The 9,911-nt window shown below is 53.8% G+C and overlaps 1 protein-coding gene across 1 annotated transcript; it reads right to left on the reverse strand.

The window, feature by feature from the left end:
• Positions 1 to 470: 470 nt before the first annotated feature.
• On the reverse strand, positions 471 to 5,195 carry LOC138063688 (butyrophilin subfamily 1 member A1-like). Its single transcript, XM_068923554.1, has 5 exons — positions 5,074 to 5,195; positions 4,533 to 4,553; positions 4,316 to 4,336; positions 3,760 to 3,786; positions 471 to 2,952 (listed from the first exon to the last, which is right to left on the reverse strand). The coding sequence occupies exons 1-5, from the start codon at positions 5,117 to 5,119 to the stop codon at positions 2,393 to 2,395; spliced, it is 675 nt and encodes a 224-aa protein (XP_068779655.1). The 5' UTR covers positions 5,120 to 5,195; the 3' UTR covers positions 471 to 2,392.
• Between the last annotated feature and the right edge of the window lie 4,716 nt (positions 5,196 to 9,911).

Below are 9,911 nucleotides of genomic sequence, written 5' to 3' on the forward strand. Positions count from 1 at the left end.
CCTCAGGGACAGCTTGGATAGGGCCGTAACTCCCAGTATTAACAGTGAGATCAAGAAAGGGAGATGCACTGCTGACAAAGACCTTCAGGTCTGTTAGCAAGGAGGGTGAGGGAACTGCTAGATGCCCTGATGTGACCACCGTACCCTGCAAGCCCCCCTAAGAGTGCCTGCCCACAAGTGCACTATGCTGCACAGGAGTTTGGTTTGACATGAGGTTTTACAAATACCTCTCATGAAGCTCAAAATATTTTGGGTATGGTTTTCTCTGAGTGGGTGGAATAAGCCTGCACTCTGGATCATTGGGATTAGAGGAGCTGGCCTTAGTTTGGTTTCCTCATCTGTACAAGTATTAAAGGAACCCTGAATCCTTTATATGTTTAAAATAAAAGTAAATGAAATAGGAAAATAATAAAGTATGTTGACAAACAACAATAAAAAGGAAAACATTTATTCTTACGTAACATCCTGATTACATGAAATTATATACCAAAATTACTGTACCTGGATTTGTGCAATTAGCACAAACCACCTCTTACAAGCAAAAGGAAACAAGCATTTGTGCTTGGTTTGACAGCCGTATCCTCTAACCTTCCAATCCATATTTACGAGTTTTTTGTCAAAAGCTTTCATCAAATGGTTCTCAAGATTTTCATTCCCACAGTCTTCAGTTCTTTGCTTGCCATTATTGCTCTGTGCGTCTTCATTTCAGCACCTCTGAATTTACTTCATGACTGGAAGACTGCCTTCTAAAAAAGCTGAGCTTTGAAAATACTGGTTTTCAGCTTCCTGAGGATGGTGGGATTTGCAATGCTTGCTGAGACAGGTGATCTCTGGCCACTTTGCCTTCACTTGCTGCTGGGAACTAGGTTTGAGAAAAGGAGCCCACCTCCAGTATTCTGGCCTTTGACTGTGCATCTGGTGCCTGCTCGTTTGAGCGTGATATTACCGCGCATTATGATCTGTCGTCCTACCAGCAGTAACCCCCAACAGAGAGGAGGGGAAAGCCATTCTCATTCTGCCAGAGACTATTTGGAAAAGTGTACAAGAGAGACTTTGTGGGGGGCACTGGAAAATGACAATGTTCTTGAGGATGTATCCAAATGTCCTGCAGTCTTGCATGGTTCTCCTCTCACTTTCCAGTGTGTCCAGAGGTATAAGCAAGACTGCAGTAGTCTCTCCCATCTCTCACCTCTGTGCAAGAAAATTGTTAACACTGCCTCAACACCTGGAAGGCCTCTGAGCAAGAGCTCACATACCTTTGATGTAAATTCCTGTAGCCTCAGGGTAGAATTATAGGCTGGGAACTGGGGCAGAAAAGCTATTTTTTCCAGTTCAAGGACTGTGGAAAATGCCTCTGTAGGTTTGACCTCATATAGTCAGGGTCTCAGCGCTATTTCAGAAAGATGAGCACTAGTCAAATGACTGATGACATGCAGTGAGAAATGGCAGGAAGACAGAAGTGGTCTAGAGTGCACTAAGTGAACTGGGAAGCTAAGCTACCTTGATTTTGACAGATGAATTAAGCCAGTCCTCACTCAATAGGAAGAGGAGGACACTCAATCACTGTAAATCCCTTTGCAAAATGTTAAGGCTACATACCCAAACGGGAAGGGTGGGACTGGCTTCCACACCATTTTCAAATGAACTTTGAACTATTTTATACAAAGCTTCAACAGGAGAAACTGTGAGCACCCAATTCTTCTACACTCTGTAGCTGCAGGTAAAAGTTAATCTAATTTATTAATAAAGCCGTGGATAAAACTTATTCTCAAACAATTTAGATCTCTAAGAATTACTGGCTCACCCTATTGCCCCATGATACCTCTGGAGAAGTGGAAACATTCAGAAGGCAATTTTTGCAAGCCCAAAAGTGTCATGGATGTCAGGTCAGGGCAATTTTGGAGGTGCCTTTTGGAGGTGCCTGCTTCTCTGAACTGCCATAGAAGGGCCATGACACAACTGATGAAAATTTAGGCATCCAAGTCTGATGTGTTCTGGAGAAGTGTGTGTTCAAGGTCATCAGAAAGCTTTCCCGTCCCATAAGAGTGCTCTATTTTAGGGCAAATACACCTCATTGGTATTTGCTTCCATTTTGAGAGACTGATGTGGGAAAAAAGCATATTGGCAAGGTTTCAAGATGAAAGATGCTCTGCACTATTAAAACAAATGCTTTCACTTCCTGTCCTGAGGAAACATCTCACTCCCTTGCATAAGTGTTTAAATACAACCGAAGGTTCTCTCTGCCCCCTGACTGTCATGCATGACCAGCGTTCTTGACTAGCTCACTGAAGGACTAGCAAGCAGTGATGGGAGTGTCTGGTACAAAGTAGCGGGGAGACACAAACTGACAACAATGCAGTCTCATCACTGGGTTTGAATTTCAGTCATCCATTCACTCATCATCCTCAAACCCCTGGAGAATTTTCAGGGGCTCGGTGTCAGGCTTTCCAGCAGTGGACCCTGTTGAGAAGAAGGGGAAGAACTTCCCTCCCTGGCTGCTGGCACCACCAAGGCTGAAAGTGTACACAGCTGTTTCCTTGGGGACATTATAAAATGACAGCTGCTGGGCTGCGGTGTCCAGGAAGATCCCAATCTTTCTGGGTTTCCCACTCACAGCCAAACGGGTCCAAAGCTCTGTGCGGGCCCAGTAGTCTTGCCCATCGGCTAACCCTATGACCCAGAAGCCATTCTCTGGGGAGAGAGTCAGTGTCCCTTTGCGAGTCACAGGCTCCCGGGCAATGCCCAAATCCCAGTTTCTTCTCTTGCCAACATCCACTTCCCAATAGCGTTTCCCAGATGTGTAACCTTCCTTTGCCAAAACAAAAAGGTGGGAGTCAAATCTCTTCTCTGTCCTGGGCACACTTCTGGCAGTGCCAGCATCTGTCACGCTCTTCCCATCTTCAGACACCTCCAGCCTTGGATGAGCTGTGTCAGCATCCAAGGAGACAACCACTGCAAAGACCAAGTCATTCCTTCAGTATCAAAAACCACACGGTCTGCTTTTCTGAAACGTTCTACGTGGTGTCCCCATCTTCCTGTCCGCTTGCCCTCCCTCTGCCTCCCTATTCATGCTCCCCATAAATCAGCCTCCTGTTACAGGATACCTCCAGCCACTGCCCTCCCATCTCTCCCATGTCCCTTGCTCTTGTCTAGGGGGTGCTGAGAGAGCAGCCAGCATGCAGCAGCTGCACGGCAGCTCACAGGCACTCTCTTGGAAAGGCAAGTAGTAGCAAGAAGGAATGTAAGGGAATTATCACCCTTCTCCTTCATCCTTGAGGCTCTGCAGAGGTGAGCTGGGAGAAAGCACCATACCTTGCTGCACACATGCCCTTTGTGCGAAACCAGAATGGGGGCAGCTGTTTGCATGAGCCTGGGGATAAATCAGGCTGGCCGGGAGCGCATGGCCTAAGTAGACCAGGTGGCTGGTGGGATACGTAGTGAATCAGCCTTCGCAGGCAGCAGAGTCCCAGCTGCTGATCCCTGCCCATACTCAGCTGTGCTCTGGCCAGCAAGGAATGCTCAGGAACAGACTCATGTTAAACCCTGTCCTTTTCCTCGGAGAAGAGATGATGCCACTTGAAATGCCAGCTGCTGTAACACAGGCTTGTCTTGGGCAGCACATGGAGAAGGAAAAGCTTAAGAAACCATTCTTGCTGCAAAGATCTTGTCCTGTGAATTGTTCCCTGCATAGGACTAATGCGTTTTCCAGAGCTCTGTTTGGGCCCTGAGAGCTGGATTCAGCCTGTTGTTTCCTCTTACCTTTGTGACGCTGCATTTTCAAGAATGCTGTAGGAAAATGAATAAAGGAGGTAATAAGTGGATCTGACACGGAGGGCTTGTCCCCAGTGAGTTAATGCACAATCCATGCTGCTGATCAGAAGAGCCTGCCATTCTGCAGTAATATGTGTGTTCTGCAGGTCAGAACACACATCAGAGGTCCCTGTCGCCCTCCAGAGAGGGAAAGCCTTTGGGTCAATGGGAAGATGATATCGGAAAAGGAGCAGGAGAAAGGACACGGTCCCTGGCAGGACAGCCAGCAGACCGGGGAAACGGGAGCAAATATGTCTCTGCAGAGATGAGCTATGGCCAGGCTGTCAAGAAAGGGAAAGTCTCGGTGGTCTTGCAGACCAACGACTACGTTTCAAATCATAGTCCCACTTCCAGTTCGAAGACTCTGTGACTCCAGTATTAGCCACTCACCCAGTGAGATCCTTTGGGCGAATTCACCGCAAAGCTCTCTTCCCACTCCCATTTCCCCCATTCTCACTCTTAGTTCTAGAGAAAAGGAGCCTCTCACATGCAAGAGAGCACTCACCTAGCTGTCCTTGCAGTTGCCCTGCAAAACACAAGAGAAGCTTGGTTGCACGCTGGTGGTGGCTGAATCGCATGAAGCAGTGAAACAAAACCTGAGCTCGTGGCTGAGTTCCTGGGTGGCAGGGCCAAGGGACGAGCCCACGGATACAGAGCGCTGCCCATTCCCACCTTGCCGTCGAGCCACAAGGGGCCCCTCTCCCACGCCAGGGAGCACTCACCTAGCTGTGCTTGCACATGCCCTGCAAAAGGAAGCAGGAGGGTGCTTACAAACTGCTGCTGGGTGGATTGCACAAAGCCCCGGGGGACTGTGGCGGGAGGGTTACTCTGATTCTCGGGAGAAGACGGCACCCGCCATCGCCTAGTGCAGGGCTGTGCTGATGCCAAGGGCCGGCCTGGGAATGCCCTTGGCAGCTGGGCTCCCACAGCTAAACAAAGGCCATCACTGTGGAGAGCCAACTGAGGCCGAGAGCTCACACGAGCTGCAGTGTGCTCACGGGAGCATCCATTCTGCTTTCAGCCCCTCTCTGCCCCCCTGCCACATGGACTTGTTCCTCAGGCAAGCCTGGTGGGCAGGCTCCCGCTCAGGATGAAGACCTCCACTGGGTGGCCTCCACAGTGGCAGCAGCTCCACTGCTGCTCCCAGCAACAGGGCGCTGCTTGCCTGCCCCCAGAAGCCCCGGCTCTTTGCACATCAGCAGCTCCCCCTCACCATGCGACCTCTCCAGAAGGGCAACGTCCCAGGCAGCCGAGACCACTTACCCTTCTCCTCGTTGGCCTGAGCTGCGAAAGGGCAGGGAAAAGGCATTAGCAGAGACACGGCACTGGGCTTAGAGCCCACCACGGCTCCCCACCCAGGCGATCAGAGATTTCTTCCCTTCCCTTCCCTTCCCTTCCCTTCCCTTCCCTTCCCTTCCCTTCCCTTCCCTTCCCTTCCCTTCCCTTCCCTTCCCTTCCCTTCCCTTCCCTTCCCTTCCCTTCCCTTCCCTTCCCTTCCCTTCCCTTCCCTTCCCTTCCCTTCCCTTCCCTTCCCTTCCCTTCCCTTCCCTTCCCTTCCCTTCCCTTCCCTTCCCTTCCCTTCCCTTCCCTTCCCTTCCCTTCCCTTCCCTTCCCTTCCCTTCCCTTCCCTTCCCTTCCCTTCCCCCTTCCCCCTGGTTGGAGCTCTCTTCCTGGTCCTGGTTCTGTGACCCGGGGAGTCCAGGGCCAACCTCTCAGCCATGGGCCCAAGGAGATCCTGTGACCCAAAGGCCTTCCCTTTCTACAGGGCCTCGGTTATCAAGGGACATGTGTGGAGGCGAGCAGCAGGTTCTCTTCCTTGTTGGCAGGGCCAAGGGCTGGCCCCACGCACACACAACACGTCCGATTCCCATCTTGCTTCTTGGGACAAGGAGCCTCTTACAAGCCAGAGAGCACTCACCTAGCTGTCCTTGCATTTCCCCTGCAAAACAAAGGAGAAGGGTGGTCACAGCGTGCCTGGGGATGGGTTGCATGAAGCAGTGACATGGGCCCTGTGGTAAGGTTTGTGATTCCCCTGAGACGACAACAGCCTCCATCGACTAGTCCAGGTCTGCGCTGACACCAAGGCCTGCCCTCAGAAACCTCTTGGCAGCTGAGGTCACGCAGCCAAACAAAGGACACCTATGTGGCGACCCACCTGAGGCAAAGAGAGCTCACACCGGCTGAATGTTCTTCACAGAAAAGTTCAAAGTCCTACTGTCCGCCCTCCCACACTTCCATCTTCTTCTCCCTTCCTTCATGCCTCCTTCACCTTTCTCCTCCCTCTTGCCCTCCATGCCTCCCTTCCTCCATTCTCTCCCCCTTTCCTTACTTCTTTCCTTCCCCCCTCCCTCCCTGCCTCCCTTCCATTCATCCATCACCTCATCGCCTTCCTTGCCTCCTACCTTTCTGCACTCCCACCCTGCAGCCCTTCCCTGCCCTGCCAGTCAACACGGCAGGCTTCGGTCCCTCCTCCTTTCCTGCTGCCTGTTTGCTTCAGCCCGCAAGGGCACTCGTGGTAGTGGAGGTCAGGAGGGAGAGGGACACCCTTGGAAGCAAGCAGCAGGCTCTGCTCCTGGCTGGCAGGGCCAAGGGCCAGACCCACGCCCACAGAGCGCTCCCCATTCCCGTCTTTGCTCCAAGGACGAGGAGCCTCTCTGCCACGCCAGGGAGCACTCACCTAGCTGTGCTTGAAGCTGCCCTGCAAACAAAAGGAGAAAGGGGGTTACAAACTGCTGGTTGGCGGCTTGCATGAAGCCCTTGGGGAACTTTTCCCCCTGCCCTGGGAAACCTTTTGGCAGCTGGTGTCACACAGCCAAACTAACGACACCACCGTGGAGACCCACCCGAGACAAATAGACAATAGCTCACATTGAGCTGACTTTTGCTCACAGCAACGTTACACTCCCACGCTGCCTTCCCCCTGTCTGTCATTCCCATGTTTACCCCTCCTGTCCTCTTCTCCTGCCTTCCTTCAATCCATCCTATCCATACTCTTAAATTCCTCCTTTCCTGCCTTCCATGCCCCCTTCCCCTTCGCCTTCCTTCTGTAATTCCTTCCTTCGGCCCTTCCTCCCTTCCGCCGTTCCTTTCTCTTCAAATCCACAGCCTTCCTCCCCTCTTTCTTCCTCCACGACTCTCCGCATTCTCTTCCACCCTTCTTCCTTCCTTGCCTCCCACCTTGTTTCACTTCTGCCTTCCTTCCTGCCACCTCCTCTGGCATGGCCCTTAGGAGAACCATGGGCGCTGGTAGGGACAGTCGCTCGCTGTCTCTCTAGAGGGACAGCGAGAACTTACCCTTTTCCTCCTGCATCCCTTCTACAACAGCAAGGCACAAGCAGTTAGCAAAGACGTGCTCCTCTGTGGCCTTCCTGTTCTAGGGGAGGGCTGTTGCTATGTTATGCTCGCGCTGGGCAGAGTACAGCCCGGCTCCATCAGGGATGTGCCCCTTCAGAAGAACGGCGGCTCTTCTGCCCTCCCACTCTGGGGCCCCCAGAACATGCTCTGGTCCTTTGCAGACCCTCGCCATCATGCAGCAGTGCTTAGCCCAAAGCCCCTGCAGGGACTGTTAAGAAAGCCCTGGGCTACCCTAGCCTGCTGCCTGCTCAGTCCACCTTGCCAGGGCTGTCGTGGCAGCTGAGGGCAGGAGGGCAAAGGACACGTTGCGGGCAAACAGCAGGCTCCACTTCTGGCCCAGGACAAGGGCCAAGGGCTTGTCCCACGCGCGCGGAGCACTCCCCATTCCCATCTTGTTTCTAGGGGCAAGGAACCTCTCGACACGCTAGAGAGCTCTCACCTATCTGACCTCGAAGTTGCCCTGCAAGGGAAAGAAGTGTGGTCACCAACTGGATGGATGGATGGCTTGCAAGAGGTACTGGGGGAACCCTCGGGTAATGTTTTGATTCCCCGGAGAAGACAAGAGCCTCCATTGACTAGTCTAGGCCCACAGTGACACCAAGGACTGCCAGGGAAAACGGTGGGCAGCTGGTATCACGCACCCAAACAAGCCGGTAGGGTTACGGTTCTCGGGAGAGGACGGCACCCTCCATCGACTAGTCCAGGATGCTGCTGATGCCAAGCTCTGCCCTGGGAAACCCCTTGGCAGCTGGGGGCAAACAGTCAAACAAAGGCCACCGCTGTGGAGACCCTACCTGAGGCAGAGAGCCCACGCGAGCTGAACTGTGCTCACAGGAGGAGTCATACTGCTCCTGCTCCCAGTGTCTCCTGTCTGACATTCCCCTGCTACCCCTTCTATCCTCCTCTCCTGCCTTCATGCGCTCTGCCCCAACCTTTCAACTTCTTCCCTCTCTCTCTCCCTTCCTCCTGCCCTTCCTTCGGCCTGCCTTCCCCCTGACCTTCCTCCTGCCCTTCCTCCTGCAATTCCTTCCTTCGGCCCTTCAGCCCTTCCACACCTCTGCCCTTCCACCAGTCTCTTCTTTTGAGATATTCAGACCAATGGTCTGTTTCCCCCTCCTGCTTTCCCTACTTCTTGCTTCCTCCTCTTCTAACCGGCTTCCTTCCGTCCCTCCCTTCTCATTTCAGTTCTGCCTTCCGCCCCTCTCTGCCCCCCTGCCACATGGACTTGTTCCTCAGGCAAGCCTGGTGGGCAGGCTCCCGCTCAGGATGAAGACCTCCACTGGGTGGCCTCCACAGTGGCAGCAGCTCCACTGCTGCTCCCAGCAACAGGGCGCTGCTTGCCTGCCCCCAGAAGCCCCGGCTCTTTGCACATCAGCAGCTCCCCCTCACCATGCGACCTCTCCAGAAGGGCAACGTCCCAGGCAGCCGAGACCACTTACCCTTCTCCTCGTTGGCCTGAGCTGCGAAAGGGCAGGGAAAAGGCATTAGCAGAGACACGGCACTGGGCTTAGAGCCCACCACGGCTCCCCACCCAGGCGATCAGAGATTTCTTCCCTTCCCTTCCCTTCCCTTCCCTTCCCTTCCCTTCCCTTCCCTTCCCTTCCCTTCCCTTCCCTTCCCTTCCCTTCCCTTCCCTTCCCTTCCCTTCCCTTCCCTTCCCTTCCCTTCCCTTCCCTTCCCTTCCCTTCCCTTCCCTTCCCTTCCCTTCCCTTCCCTTCCCTTCCCTTCCCTTTCCTTCCTTCTGGTTGGTCCTGGTTTTGTGACTCGGGGAGTCCAGGGCCAACCTCTCAGCCATGGGCCCAAGGAGATCCTGTGACCCAAAGGCCTTCCCTTTCTACAGGGCCTCGGTTATCAAGGGACACGTGTGGAGGCGAGCAGCAGGTTCTCTTCCTTGTTGGCAGGGCCAAGGGCTGGCCCCACGCACACACAACACGTCCGATTCCCATCTTGCTTCTTGGGACAAGGAGCCTCTTACAAGCCAGAGAGCACTCACCTAGCTGTCCTTGCATTTCCCCTGCAAAACAAAGGAGAAGGGTGGTCACAGCGTGCCTGGGGATGGGTTGCGTGAAGCAGTGACATGGGCCCTGTGGTAAGGTTTGTGATTCCCCTGAGACGACAACAGCCTCCATCGACTAGTCCAGGTCTGTGCTGACACCAAGGCCTGCCCTCAGAAACCTCTTGGCAGCTGAGGTCACGCAGCCAAACAAAGGACACCTATGTGGCGACCCACCTGAGGCAAAGAGAGCTCACACCGGCTGAATGTTCTTCACAGAAAAGTTCAAAGTCCTACTGTCCGCCCTCCCACACTTCCATCTTCTTCTCTTTCTCCCTTCCTTCATGCCTCCTTCACCTTTCTCCTCCCTCTTGCCCTCCATGCCTCCCTTCCTCCATTCTCTCCCCCTTTCCTTACTTCTTTCCTTCCCCCCTCCCTCCCTGCCTCCCTTCCATTCATCCATCACCTCATCGCCTTCCTTGCCTCCTACCTTTCTGCACTCCCACCCTGCAGCCCTTCCCTGCCCTGCCAGTCAACACGGCAGGCTTCGGTCCCTCCTCCTTTCCTGCTGCCTGTTTGCTTCAGCCCGCAAGGGCACTCGTGGTAGTGGAGGTCAGGAGGGAGAGGGACACCCTTGGAAGCAAGCAGCAGGCTCTGCTCCTGGCTGGCAGGGCCAAGGGCCAGACCCACGCCCACAGAGCGCTCCCCATTCCCGTCTTTGCTCCAAGGACGAGGAGCCTCTCTGCCACGCCAG

This window comes from Struthio camelus, chromosome 34 (assembly GCF_040807025.1).
Source record: "Struthio camelus isolate bStrCam1 chromosome 34, bStrCam1.hap1, whole genome shotgun sequence".
NCBI classification, from domain to species: domain Eukaryota; kingdom Metazoa; phylum Chordata; class Aves; order Struthioniformes; family Struthionidae; genus Struthio; species Struthio camelus.